The sequence below is a fragment of the Megalobrama amblycephala genome, linkage group LG3, assembly GCF_018812025.1.
Source record: "Megalobrama amblycephala isolate DHTTF-2021 linkage group LG3, ASM1881202v1, whole genome shotgun sequence".
Classification (NCBI taxonomy): domain Eukaryota; kingdom Metazoa; phylum Chordata; class Actinopteri; order Cypriniformes; family Xenocyprididae; genus Megalobrama; species Megalobrama amblycephala.
In genome coordinates, this window is record NC_063046.1 from 26,836,958 (window position 1) to 26,852,782 (window position 15,825).

Sequence of the window (15,825 nt, forward strand, 5' to 3'; positions counted from 1 at the left end):
TTCCACGACAGCTTATTCTTCCCAAGCGTATGTGTGTTTGTTTGTGACTGTCTGCTGAGAAAGGGCAGGATTTGCATCATTCTGTCTGTCTGTCTGTTACAATATGAGCGAGAGAGAGTCAGCTCTGAGGGGAAGGAGAGAGTGTAGAATGAGATGAAGTGATTGAGAGTGGTAATAGCCTGCGTTGGTCTTGCCTATCTTTCACTAATTAGTATCTGGAGACTCATCAGGTCACACTGTTTAAGATGCATACACACACACATGCATATCTCCAGGCAATATCAGCATGCAAGGAGTTTTGTGACACCACATGGGCAAGAAATGTAATTACCCACAGGAAGAGAAAAACAGCCTTCACTGAACAAGCTACAATTTCCTGTCTTAAAGTTTAGCCACTCTTTTATGTGCTAATACACCAACCGTGTAGGTTTCAGCAAGGTCAGACAGTTACTTCCTCAGCTGCAGACAGACACACATTCATGTTATCAGACAGATTTTACCTTACCATACACATTCAGCCAGAGGCAGATACATGAAAAGCCATATACACACATTTTGGTTTCATTCTATTAAAGAGGACAGTGTTTTTATACAGAGGTGGCCCAAACTCTTAAACAAACCTGTAGATATCAGTAAAGTTAAAACAAAACATGATTTGCATGAGTCTTTCACTAAATTTGCAGGAGATTTTCAGTATAATCAAACCTATACACACATACACATACAGAAAACTTGCTATAGTACCTAGCCTCTCTTCATTCTAATTCAATTTTCCATTTCACTGCTTTTAGGTAATTCAGCTACCAGTCACGTAGATGATGTTTCACTGCATGCATCTATATGTGCAGTTGCAATATAACCATACAAGCGTGTACATACATTTTATCCAGCGCGTATCGAAGATGGGTGGTGTAACTTTAACTCAAAGACTATTATATACTGAAATATCTTCAGATGAAACACATCAAACTAGTGTAGGTTTATCAGCCAATGCATTTAACTTTTGAAAAGTCATGCCATTAGAGACTACGAGTACTAAATAACCAATGTATGTATAACCAGTTCACTCATCACATTCTTTTTTGTGTCAAAAATGTTAGAGTTCCCAAAGACAGGAATCTTAATTAGTTAATGACTTAATTAGAAAACACACAGCTCTTCTTTGAAACTACTTGAACATTTTTTTAGATATACTGTATTCACAAACTATTTCACTACAGCAAATCAAACATCTCAAGGAAAGAGAATTTGATACCATTACATGCATTCAGTGCACTCAGCTGCCTCATGCAGTTGTCCACTCAAATGTGAGTTTTGTCAGTTTCAGACTTGATACTGATCTCTACTGACCACAATTTTTTTTTTACTAGTTCTTTTACAATTTTGACAGAAATGCATTTTGTACCTTTAATGTAAAAATTACACCCTATACAATGCCACTAAAAACCAAAGGGACACATTTAAGAGAAAAAAAAACTTAAAATAACTTAACTGCATAAATGCGCACACTCTTTTAATAATAGGATACTGTATGTAGCTGTGTTCTGAATGACCTAATCATCAAGTTCATGTGAAATAGTACACACCTGTCTTCACCTGAAGTGACTCCAAATAAATCTCAGCCATTCTTGTAAGATTTTTCTGACATCTTCTTGGCTGCACATGTAAATTCATGGTCTAGTTACACTTAATGCTGACAAATTTTCTAGGTTAAATAAACATTGCTTACACTTTCATAAAACCAACAGCCAATACAATTCTATTTTGTCTTTTTAAAAGTGTAATTATGTTCTTTTTATTAAGTATAAATCTTGTCATGTATTCCAGAATAATAACCATAAGAATGCAGTAACAAATTGTGTTCATTTTATTTGTAAACTAATTCTCATCTGTTCTTTTTAATAGTCAACTTATTTTCAGATCTTCTGTCATCAAAGCTCGGTAAACACTGCAGGTGTCACAACGGTCACAGACACGGGATGTATCTAGGCTATTTTCATCAAGCTGATTGCTCACTAAAAAAAACTCACAGATCATGTTTTCAAGTTATTTCGAGTTTGATTTGGACATGACATAAAAGTGGTGATATCTAAGTGAGTTGTTTACTTTTTAAGTAGTCTTCCCATTAACACCGTTGTTTATTAATTCAGACCGATTTTCTGATATAGAACGTGCACAAAAAATCAGAGGCGGGATTATTGTGTGAACAGCACAATAACCAATCATAGTACACTGGAGGCATTGCCTCCTCTCATGTAACTTTTACCCATTCTTTCTTAATTTCACCCACCAAACTGACGGCATGCTTTAGGGGGTCTGTTAAAACTCAATTGGTTTAGAGGGGCTCGAGAGACTCCTGCTCCGCTTGTAACTGTAACCGCTGCTGATACTGTTGGACAGTGTCACTTTAGAAAAAGGAGTGATTTATACACTTTTTAGTAAGATTTGCGATTTGAAAGATGTAAGATCTTTAGTAAGATTTGTTTTATTTTTGTACTTTGGATGATTTTCTCATCAATTTTTTTGGCGAGGCCCTTGCCTCCTTGAAGGAAACATCCCTACATTGTAAACATCAAGCAGCATAACGGACTGTTTTTGTAAGCTAAATTAACTGAAAGTGGTTGACACCTTTCCATTAAAAATGGCCATGCCCACTTTTACAATAAAAATCAGGTGGATGAAAGTACTTTAAATGTGGAAAAGAAAAACACCATTGCTCTCTTTCTCTCTCTGTATACTTGAGCTACAGTAGTTTAAACAATCCAAATGATTCTAATTGTAATGTGTATTTGTGTGGCTCTAGATGTGCGGAGAAAAACTATCTATGAGTATCACAGAGTGGAGCTGTTAAAGACCAAAATTACCAACAGCACAGCTGTAGAAATGTTGCCGCTACCCAGTAAGCCACTGAACACACACACACACACACACACACACACACACACACACACACACACACACACACACACACACACATATAGTCTTGATAACTACCATAAAATCATAAATATGTATTACCTTATAGCTAATAGAGGCTTATACTGTTGTACCTCTTATCTACAATATTTATTTATTTTATATTAGACTGTTGTACTCAACATTTCTCACAAATCATATGAAAATCCAGTTCATTGTTCGATTAGCCTTTTGCTCTATTCTTGATTGATTCTGTGCTGAGGCATTTTCTATATCTCTTTTTTTTCTTTCACAGCATGTCTTCAATTCACAAGCTGCACTTCTTGCATAGCCTCACAGATTAACTTCAACTGCAACTGGTGTCACCGGCTCAATAGGTGAGAAAACAAACCGCCCTTCATCAGTCTCTCTTTCCATTATTCCCATTTCATTTTACTGGAATTAAAGACGCGGTTCTCGGACCGCTTTCCTTGGGGTGGTGCAATGAACAAGGGGAGTAATTTACATTTTACAAGTTCTGTCAGCAGTTGCTGAAACAGAAGCACTTACAACACAGACATTCACAAGATGTGTGGAGATAATTCACCACTTCTAATTCAGCAGTCACGATGTTACAAGATTGCCTTTGTATATAAAAATGGCCTAAAAAATTGAAACGAATTGTAAACATCATGTGTAAACCATTAATGAAATCTCTCTGGCATCTTGCTGTGCATTTTTTCTAAGTAATATTGCTTCCAATGTGGCAGAGAATCTTTCATACCAAGACTTTTTTTTTTTCCCTTAAAGTGAGAAAGAGGGAAAATAAAGTCACATTCCTGCTGATTCATGCCCGGGCTCTCACCTCCCAAACCCAGACAGCTTTTCTCCGTAGATCACATACCAAAGAACAGACGCGACCGAGACACCCGACCTCCTTCTACTTTATTTTCCTGGCAATCCTTCCATCTGTCTACTCTTTCAATCCCTCGCTCTCATTCTCAAGCACTTACATACACACCCACACGCATGCATACACATACTCTGAGGGATTCAGGGATATAATATCCCAGTTGGCATTTATTGTGAGATTTGGTCTTTGACTGGCAGAGAGAGAAAAAGGCCAATTCGCCTGTTTTAGAGGAGTTTAACTTTTTTCCCTCTATCAAGTGCATATGTGCTGCACGCATTTTTTGAGCTGTAGCATTTCTAGTGCTATTTGTTATTCTGTGAATCATTACATACGTAACATAATGATGGAAAGCACAAGCACATCTTTCAATGTCAGTGGGGGATTGGTTTTTCCATCCACTCTAGGAAACCTGCTTCTAAACCAGCTGGATTGCATAATTAAGTAACACTGAGTCTTGAATCTTCTGCTGATAGACAAGGGAGTTAAATTCAGACTTCATTAATATGCATAACCATTTTTGTTTGGCTGAAGGTTATGGAAACAATGTAGAGTTAGAAATTGCCACTGTAATTAAAGTCATTTTTTTGGGGGGGAGAGAGAGAGAGCAGGCTAATGATGCAGTAAATGCAGGTAACTCAGTTGGTTTAAGCTAATAACTGACAGTCTGATCCTCCCAATGCAATTTATCAACAATTTACCCCTTGATTTTAGAGAGATCAGATGAAGTCTGATGCATTTGACTAACACACACACACACACAAACACACACACACACACACACACACACACACACACACACACACACACACACACACACACACACACACACACAGAGACAAAACAAGCTGTAACAGAACAAAATAGTGTCATACTGTAGCAGGGTGTTTCACATAATATCTTTCATATTTCATTACTCTGAAGTAATGAAATTACTTTTAACAGTTGCGTGTATTAGTAAGGATTATGTGCATCAAAAACCTAGCTGTGCATACTTGGAAAAGCATTCTTTCACCCTCAAGGTCAGATTATTACTGTATCAGAATAAATTTGAGCTGACTGCATTTACAGTCATTAACATGTAAATGAGATTATGAAAGGTTGGAGAAGTGCTGACGAAGGATGTGGCCGCCGCCATGGGCAACCTCAAATCCAGACAGATATATTTCACTTTAATTTGTCTTCCCTGTATGATTCATTGGGGCTCAGGGTAACTGATTGGGAGAAAAAAGGAAAGCAGAAATAATCACCATGGCAAAGCTATAAAATTAAATTACACAAATTTGTTTACTAAATTAAGTCATTTGAAATCTAGTTTGTACATTTTGTACTTTGGTCACTTCTAAAGCTTTGTATTGCGTCACTTGTCATGTTACTTTCTCCCTAGGAATGCATGCACTGATATAAATCTGGCCTGATAAACTGATAATTACTACAAATACTACAAATGAATTCACATTACAACATTAAAATGGACAGTATGAAAATTAATATTGATAGTATTTTTAAAAATTCCCTAATTAATCATTAGGGAAATGGGGAAATGTGCATATAAAATGAGATATCCAATATCGATATACAATATACTAATACATTAAAATATTATCAATATGATAACTGATATCATAGTATATGATAGACCTCATAAGGCCAGCGGTTGTATTCAGTGCCACATCTTTGGCCCATAGAGGCTGATGTGCGTGTGTGTGCGTGTGTGTGTGTATTCCAGTCAGTAGTAGCTTTTAACAGAGCTCTGCTTAATGTTCGTGGGTCATGAAATCTCTAATCCAAAGCGTTCAGTTAGACACACACTATAGTGCCCCCTGCCACCATTGGTCAAGGTGCTTCTTTCCAAAGAGCAAGTCATGTGATTAAAGCAGTGCCTTATGTTTGCCGACTCTCACCCACACCATTTCAAGAGTTGAGTAAAAAATGCTGTTCTAAGACTCACAGTTTCCAAAGACTGTCAGTTTATATTACTTTATTAGATAGATTAATGTATTTCTATCATGTTTATTTAATTGTTTTGTGCATTTATATCAACTCTTGTATAAAATCATCAAAAAAAAGAGAAAAGGATTCTTTGATTTTTGTTTACAGTGACAAGCCAAATTAAAATATCATACAAACATGCACACATAAAATTAACTGGCTGTTTTACCACCTGTGAAGCAGATGTGTGTTTTCTGAGCCCAATATCTCAGCAAGAAACTGAGAGAGCTGATATGAATGTGTATATGGTGAATGGTACTGAACTGAAAAGAAATAATATTTCACAAAAAGATGAATGGAGAATAGGGAATTGCTGAAGGATATGGAGTAAGGGTGACTGTATCTCGGCAGACACCAGGAATGCTGAGCAGCCAAGGCCCATTGTGCGCCATTCTGTGTTTAAGAAAAAGTGAAGGCAGGGGAGGAGGAAAAGAAATACTAGCTGTGCTGCCTAATCTTGACTCTATAAGCCAGCATCTATCAGTGATATACTGCTTTAGACAGTCCTTGGTATATTTCACCGTTTTGAATTTCCTGTTCTGAACCACAGTGAACAGTTTTTTTTAATGGAAGTTTCATGGAGGACTCGTAAATGAAAATTCATTATTATGATTTACTCGCCCTTTTGTTGTTTTGAAGAAGTATTTTTCGTGGAACTCACACTTATACTGTTTCTTAGAAGAGTTGAAGATTTCATAAGATTTCCCTGCATTGGCCACCGGTGGGATCTATAAAAGATGGAGACCATGTTTGCATGTTTATTGGCCATCTTTAAAATACTAATGACCTATTATAATTTTTTATGACAGGTGTTCCAGCGGCTTTGATCGCCATAGGCAGGACTGGGTGGATAGCAGTTGCCCAGATGAGGTGTGTATGTGGAAGTGTGTTGGTTTCTATCCTAAATCTCTGTGCCTACATGATGGATGAACTCGTCTGCCATTTCCAGAGAGAGAAAAATACCCCATGCATTTTTCTCTTTGTCCTTTTGCCTTTCTAAAATACTGTTTAACAGTGAAGCCCACAAATAATTAGTAATATGTATGAAAATGTGTTTTAGTTTTTTTGAGATGTAATCATTTCTTTTATTAATTTGTTTATTTAGCTTTATTAGTTTGTACAGACTGGTATCTTTTGCTGTTGTTGCCTTTTTTATGGAATGTGAGTAAAAAGGCATGGATTGTGTGTGTTTATTTGGAAACATTTGATTTCAATGGTCCACTTTAGACATTCTACTAACTATAACTTTGCAACTACATGCAAACTAACTCATTAGACTAGAGTATTAGTAGACTGTCTGCTTAAAGGGTTAGTTCACCCAAAAATGTCCCAAAAAATTTAGTCATTAATTACTCACCCTCATCTCGATCCACACCCGTAAGACCTTCGTTCATCTTTGGAACACAAATTAAGATATTTTTGATGAAATCCAAGAATTGTCTGATTACTCAATAGACAGCAATTTAACAGCCACTTTCAAGGCCCAGAAAGGTACTAAAGACATAGTTAAAATAGTCCACGTGACTGCAGTGGTTCAAAAAAATACTTTTTGTGAGCAAAAACAAAACAAAAATAATGACTTTATTCAACAATATCTTCTGTTCTGTGTCATTCTGGTACGTTGTTTACATTCAGCACTTCCAGGTTCTAGGTCTGAACACCGGCTACATTTCAACTTATTCTACTAACCCAAACCCTACTAAACCTAACCCTAATCTAACAGTCTGCTTACAGTCTACTAATACTCTGAGAAGTAGTTGAAGTTGAGTTAGTTGAGATGTAGTTGCAAAGTTATTTATTGTTAGTAGAATTTCTAAAGAGGAGCATCGAAATAAAGTGTGACTGTTTCTTTTGTATGATTAACTGCACTAAATTAACATGTTAAATTGATAGCCCTAATTTTTAAATAATAAAATATTGCTAACTAAACAGTACTTTAGATTTGTCAGATTGATAATTTCACCTGTCTTTCATTCGCAGACAAAGGATAACACCTGTGACATCATCAACACTACCAATCTCAATCTACTGACCACTGCATCAGCTGATAAGATGACCACAAGGAACAGAGGGACTACTGAGTGTTGTTCTGCTCAAGCCCCAACACACATGCCCACCAGCATACCAACAGAAGGTACTGTCATACCTAAACCAACACACATAGAACTTAGATTGAAATATGAATCATGAAACTGATGTTACAATCCTCTGACATCAGGAAACCAACGGGTCAATGATCTAAACCATTAGTTACAAGTGACTGCTCATGGTAAGAATGCAGAAGGATAATGTTAAGAGGGCACCAATGGATTCTATATAAATCAATAGACACGGAAAAAGAAAGGCTTATTTGTGCTTTATGAGTCTGAGGAAAATCAATTCCTGGAGAAGAAATGTTCCGTGTTGAAGAACATTCAGAATGTAGCTGAAGGGGTTTGCTCACAAATAGCATTCAGTAGGTAATCATGCTGTTCCTTCTCCTCCAGCGCCACACAAGAATCTCTCTTTAAATAAACACTGATGCTTACAATTAAGATAGATACACTGAAAATACAACCTCATCCATATACCACTTAACTGTTGACCTCATGCTGTGTGCTTTGTTCTGTTTTTCTTTGTGATAGGCACAAACACATCACACAGTAAACAACCCTGCATAAATTATCAATCTCTGAATTATGAATTCACTTGTAAATATTTAAAATGTAGAGGAGCAATAGCTGTTCCCAAACTTCAGCTCAAGAAATTCAATTTTATCATCTCCTACTTGTTTGTCTAGTTCACAAGTCAACATGAAGAAGTGATTTTTTTCTTCTTCTAATTATTACCTAGGTACTGAGCACTTCAGCTGTCAATGTAACACTTAAAGGGTTAGTTCACCCAAAAATGAAAATTATGTCATTAATGACTCACCCTCATGTCGTTCCAAACCCGTAAGACCTCCGTTCATCTTCGGAACACAGTTTAAGATATTTTAGATTTAGTCCGAGAGCTTTCTGTCCCTCCACTGAAAATGTATGTACGGTGCACTGTCCATGTCCATAAAGGTAATAAAAACATCATCAAAGTAGTCCATGTGAAATCAGTGGGTTAGTTAGAAGTTTTTGAAGCATCGAAAATACATTTTGGTCCAAAAATAACAACAACTACGACTTTATTCAGCATTGTATTCTCTTCCGGAATCCTTTCCATTGAATTGATTCCATTGAATTGATTCCATTGGATTGATTCCATTGGATCCTTTCATCTGTCGGCGTTGGTAATGCACTGTTACGACGTTGTTTTTGGCGATTAGGACATACGCGACATGCGCACTTACACACCATTTTAAAAAATATAGCAATACCAAAATATAAACAATGTAGAATAGCTTGAATACAGCGTGCGTCTCCTTCAGACTGTAAACGAAGCTCTGGTGCACCGGATAACACGTCAGCAGCGTCACTGCGGAGTCGTGAACGCGGATTGACAACAGACTCGGAAGAGAAGACAATGCTGAATAAAGTCGTAGTTTTTGTTATTTTTGGACCAAAATGTATTTTAGATGCTTCAAAAACTTCTAACTAACCCACTGATGTCACATGGACTACTTTGATGATGTTTTTATTACCTTTCTGGACATGGACAGTATACCGTACACTTTCAATGGAGGGACTGAAAGCTCTCGGACTAAATCTAAAATATCTTAAACTGTGTTCCGAAGATGAACGAAGGTCTTACGGGTTTGGAACGACATGAGGGTGAGTCATTAATGACATCTTTTTCATTTTTGGGTGAACTAACCCTTTAACCAGATATGTCCAGGGACAAGTATTTTCTCTGGTTGTACGCCACAAAGTCACTGCCAGTGAGAACATATTTGAGGTTTTATGCACATTTATGAGGAGTGGGACTTCACTGTGGGCGGAGCTATATAGGAAGCTGTATATAAAAGAAGATGTTGGTATTTGATGTTTGTATTTGTTTCTGTCATGTCTTGAAATGAAAGCCTGGCTAGTTATGAATACTTGCTCTCTTCGCACAAGTCAGTGGCACTACCGTTCTTTGTTTTAACAGGCAGGGAAAGATCTGGGTACAAAGATTACATTAGTCCCAGGGTTGCCAGGAGTCCACTTAAAGTGATTAAGTACAGTACATGAAACAATCTGTTCATCATTAACTGTTTCTCAGAAAGCTCAATAAGACAGTGAATTATGAGGTCATTGAAAAGGCATAAACCTCTTGTTTACACACTCTTTTCTTCTTTTCTATGTCATTAACTGCCAACTTGCGTCATTAAGACAACGAAATTAAAAAGCTGAGAGATCCATATCCAACAATCAAGAAATTCATGCTGTAAACTATATTTACTGTAAAACTGTGACTCTGCTGTACACTATGAAAAGTGGTAACCTGCATTTGTTACCTTAAAGGTATAGTGCACCCAAAAAAACAACAAAAAAATCTGTCATTATTTACTCATTCCAAACCTGTATGACTTTATTTTTTTATTTTTTAAAACACAAAATAAGTTATTTTGAAGAATGTTGGTAACCAATCCATTTTGGTTACCACTGACTTCCATTGTATGGAGAGGGGAAAAAAAAATATCTTTTGTGAAAGTAAGTCATACAGGTTTGGAACAACATGAGGTTGAGTAAATAATGCCAAAATTTTCATTTTTGGGGTTAACCATCCCGTTAAGGAACTTTAAATGTAGTTTTGTTGGCGTTACTTAACTTAATGTAAAGTTAATTCAGTTGTGTTAAATAATATTTTTGACCCGAGTCATATCTATTAATTTAGATGTTAACAGCAGGAATCACATTTTAGGTGAACATTTTTATCTGAATGAATTTGTCTTTTACAATAATCTAGAATTAACTTTCTTCTCCCCATCTGACCCTGATCCATGTGTGGAGTATTGCAGTTAATCAGGTGATCCATGTATGTGAATGAAAAGCTTTGATGTTAATATGATGTAAATGAGAAGCTTGATATCTTGCTATAATGCCACTGGCTACAGCAGATACTACAGCAGCATCAGGTACATCAGCAGTATATGTGCTACTTAATTCATTTCGATTTCAGTTCTCATCAGAATTGCCTACAGCAGATGTTGAACTGTCGGTCTCAGACAGAATCTATTCAGATCACCAGAAAGCATATTCAAGAATCTTGGAGTGGATTGCTCATTAAAAATTCATTACAAATCCGTAACTTGCTCTTCAATCACAAATATATTCTACAGTCTCTTTGAAGTGATCCTCACACATGTGCGACCCATTTACAGTTGTTTATGAGATATAAGTTTGTTTTTAGGGTCTATGATGTTACAATTGAGAGAAATTGTCTAGATGTAAAATAAGCTTTATTTTTCTATTTTTTCTCTCCCTCCTTCTGTCTCTTTTCTCATCTATTTTTATAGATGACACCAAGATTGCGCTACATCTCAAAGACAATGGAGGTAAGATCTTATCGTTGCTGCAATGTATGTGGTTTCAGAGTGCGTCTGTGAACTATACAGCAACGCGCTGCATCACTCTGATCTCACTTTTCTGATAAATAACATCCATTTCTCCTACTCATGCCCAAATAAGGTCATACTCAGTGTGTGTGTGGTTCAGGTATACCCTATGTTATGGGAACAAAATGTCCCCACAAAGATGGCAATATCCAAAATCCTTGTCCATGTGGGGACATTTTTTTGTATATATAGTATATGCTTTCTCGTTCTCTCTCTCTCTCTCTCTCCCTTACTCCTTTTCATCTCTCCCCATGTATCCCAAGAATTCTGTTAGCATGATCCAGGTCATGTGTTTTTAATTTGGAGCAAGCTCAATATTTCTTTACCAGTCGGAAACGGCAGTCAGGGCTTCAACGTTTCAGAAAACAGCACATTCTGCCAATGAAAACATGTAGCCAGAAGAAAGCATTATCTTACCTAATATAGAATAATATGAATATTGTGATTCCTGATTTGAAGTTTTAAAAAAGTATATGTGCATTAGCAATAGATTAAAAGTAAAATAAAATCAAACTTATTAAAAGTAAAATAATATAACAGTTTATGAAGATGATCACAGTTAAACAAAAGAGCCCCCTAGTTCTACCCTCATGACAAACAAACACACCATAAAAACATTTTTGACTTTAAAAGATGACTTTTCACTTGTGTTTGTTTCTGGTTGCAAGTCTGATTTTGCAAGGCCATCTTGGCAAAGTAAAGAAAGAAAGATTTTAAATTTGAAAAGATTTATTTGAAAGAATTAAAAAAATTTATTTGTTGTTAGTGTGGTTCACTTGCCAGCTGTCTGTGTACATATTTCAATCTTTCAAGACATCATGTCTTATCCAGCCCACCAAACGTAATGTTTTCACTATAATCTACAATAGCCTGTCGCTGCACTGTCTGCTTACAATGTCTTCTACTACTACAGTCAGTTGTAAATATATAGAATTAAAATAACACCTTCAAGCTAATGTGCTGTCAGTCTTAATGTTACATTATCAATTACATCACACATTTGGCAAATATAGATAAATGTCTCTTTGTTTCTATATGTTGAAAAAACAAATGCTTTATATTATCGTTATTTCAAAGTGAATAGGACCCCTTTATTCTTTTTCTTTACAAGCATAATGCATAATTACAATTTGTAAATTCAGAATTATCCGAGAGCTCTGACTTGTACCACCTGATCGCTGCAATGTCATGCAGAAACACTCAAAATAGCGGTGACTTCAGCAGTAAAATGTAGTTAAGTATCTCATAATATTTCTGTTTAATAATTCCTAGAATTGCTTATTGTTAATGCAAAATTAACCAAAAAATAAATGAAAGATATACAATACAGTTTGATGTAGCTGGCACAGATTTGGATAATATCATGTTAAATAAGCTAATAATAAACTATAATAAACTTTTTAGTTTATTAAAGCATTTGCATAACAACTGTTACAAGTCACAAGCATGGTGTGAATGCACCAACAGCAAATGTATTTTCTAAGGGCAAGATCTGATATAAATTCTCCTTAAGGTAATTGTTGGCATGTTACCATTTTTGTACAGTGTATAAAGAGAGAAAACATATGTGCAGTTCACATTCTGTGATTAACCCTTTATAGGCTTGTCATTTAAAGGTGATAGAGAGGATTTTTTCGTCGACTGAGAATCCAAAGACTGTTACTGAGTTTTTGAAATGAGCGCATGCGTAAGAACAACCCCCCCTCCTTCACAACACATTTCAAAGGAACGCCTCCCAAAACTCGTAAACACTCGTATTGGAACACGAGTGTTTGCCACCGGCATTCGCTGTGTCGTGTTTTTTGGATTCATTATGTCGGACTCACCGCAGGTAACTCATAATCTGCAGTTGTTACTCCTGTCTCCTGACAAAAACATTGCATGCGGCGCCTGTGGAGTGTGGAAAGTTACTGGAGAGTGCAGCCGCGCTCGTCTCTCAAAAGGAACGTCACGGCAGTGATTGACAAGCCAGAGGGCCAATCGTTTAAGCGATGATCGCGTAAACGATTGACTGATGTTTTTAAGGCCCTACCTCGTGCACAGATGATGTATATTAATATTATTACTTTCAGTGCACCTAATAAATAGTCTTTTATCAGTTAGTAAAGACAGTTTCAAGTAATATTGCAAAAATGTATAAAACAAAACATCCTCTTTAGCACCTTTAAAAAATAAAAATTCTGTCATCATTTACTCACCCTCAGGTTGTTCCAAACCTGTATAAATTTCTTTGTTCTGTTGAACACGAAAGAAAATATTGTGAAGAATTGTTGTGACAGTTGTGGGGAACCATTGACTTCCATAGTACGGAAGAAAATACTAATACTAATAAAACAACAACAACAACAAAATACTATGAAAGTCAGTGGTGCCCCACAACAAAATATCTTCTGAAAAGAACAAAGAAATGTATTCAGGTTTGGAACAACTTGAGGGTGAGACCTCTTAAAATTGTGCCCTTTTGTGACTGGAGCAGTGCTAATCTTACCATCTCTTTATCCTGAAATGAAGGTGAATCTGGAATATTTTCACAGGCGAAGATTTGGAGCTTGGGGTCTGTGCCAATTAAACTAAGCCAAGGCTTGATTTTATAACTGATTTAAACAAAATGTCTCCATTAGCACTGCATGCACTAAAGGAAAATGTATCAATATTATTCAGATCCACTGAAGTCTAAAATTGTATTTGAAGGCATCAGATAAAGAGTGATGACTGATGGATGACAAAACATTTGAGGGACCCACAAGTGTCACGGCGCACTGCCTGGTCACAGTTTTCTGTATCTTGTTTCAGTATGACAGTCATAAAGCCAGGCTGTCTTTGGCTGCTAAGCTTCAGTCCCCCCTCTTATTGAAAATAAATTACTTCCTATGCTTAAGTGGGCATGGGCACTTTTGGCTGTAATGAATAACAACAGAAACCCTGCCTCATTATTAGTTCTTCCCTGTACTGTCAGTCAATCATTTTGCCGTCTTTTTGCTTAAAGAACCGTATAATTCACTTAGCATTTGGCTTTTTTTGATAGACAAAATGGAGTTTTACTCGCTCATTTATCAGATATTTCTGGACCTAAGGAAATTAGTTCACATATTGACATAACAGATACAGAGCCAAAAAATTACACGAGTCATAGCATTACATATAAAATGCATAAATGTTCAGTAAGTAACACCTGGGTACTGTAAGGATATAACAATACAATGCACAATTTAAATGAAATATATCAATGTAGCATAAAGTTATTGACAGAAAAGAATAGCAACGACACTCTGTCAAGATACAGTATGTGCAGAGATGTTTTCACGGATCATGGAGCCACAGATATATAAAATGAAAGATAAAGGAGTTGGAACACAATAGAAGATATTTGGGAGAATGTCTGTTTTTTGTCCATAAAATGAAAGTCATTAAGGTCTGAAATGGACAAAAAACTGCTTATTTATATTGAATATTTCAGTCTTGAATAAAAGCAGTTCATTTAGATTTCACTACATAAAGGTAGTGCATTTTTAGTGATTGACATACAGTTTATATGATTCACGTTTAGATAAAGCAAATTCAACTGACAACTTTACATTTATAATAGACACCGTAAGAAAAAGAATGAGGTTTTCCTACTCATTTGGTAGTCTCAAAGCTGCCACAGAGTCTGCTCAGCAGGTTTTTACAGGGCCCTGGCTTAGTGCAAAAACACAAGAACTGCAGACCATAGTAAATCTTTCTCACTGGGGCCAGTTGAAAATGTCCGTAATACAAAATTAAGATTTATGGCTTTGACTCTATTCCATCATTAATCTTTCTATCTGCCTCTTGGACAGATACTGAAGCCACCGAAACACAAAGATGCAAACAGCATAAATTAGTTGTGGAGACAGTGCTCTCTTCTGTTCAAAAGAAGGACTACAAGATTCAACCTTCTACTGGTTTCTTGATTCATTCTCACTGAGAATATTACAAGCAGTGCAGTTATGTGTGTACAAACACAGACTGAGGCATTCTGACAGTATGAGTGAAGTGAAGTGCATCAGTGTTAAGAAGTTTAAATACGGTATAATGTGTGTTTCAGCTGCTGCGGCAAAAAGCACAGCAGAGAACAGCACTCACCCCCTGCACATGGGGCTGATTCTTGGGATGCTCCTGCTTCTGCTCATCATGGTGGTCATTGTCCTGGTGACCGTTTACATCTACCACCACCCGAGTTCTGCTGCAGGACTCTTCTTCATTGAGGTGAGAGTGAGAAGGTTTTAGTTAAATAAGAAATAAAACTGGCTAACTTCCTTTCTTCTGTGGAACACAAAAGGTAAATTTGTGAAGTGTGCTGGTCTTTATTTTCCATGCATTTACAATGAATGCGTATCGAAGCTTTCAAGCTCCAAAAAAAGGTTTCAAAGTCACCATAAAAGAAGTCAAGTTGAATTCATGAACAAATAATTCTGTGATTCATTTTGCAGTATTTCTGTGAATCAAATCAACTTACTCACTGAGAAGCCTGCCGAAAACACAAGCATAAAACCAGCATGAG

General features: G+C 36.4%; 1 protein-coding gene across 1 annotated transcript in view; it reads left to right on the plus strand.

Moving 5' to 3' along the window:
• plxdc2b (plexin domain containing 2b) overlaps positions 1 to 15,825 on the plus strand; it is a 73,412-nt gene that overhangs the window by 54,718 nt on the left and 2,869 nt on the right. The window contains exons 8-13 of the mRNA XM_048184728.1: positions 2,804 to 2,899; positions 3,212 to 3,293; positions 6,607 to 6,667; positions 7,778 to 7,931; positions 11,205 to 11,243; positions 15,370 to 15,530. Of these exons, the coding sequence (XP_048040685.1) occupies positions 2,804 to 2,899; positions 3,212 to 3,293; positions 6,607 to 6,667; positions 7,778 to 7,931; positions 11,205 to 11,243; positions 15,370 to 15,530 (593 nt within the window). The remainder of the gene's footprint in view (positions 1 to 2,803; positions 2,900 to 3,211; positions 3,294 to 6,606; positions 6,668 to 7,777; positions 7,932 to 11,204; positions 11,244 to 15,369; positions 15,531 to 15,825) is intronic.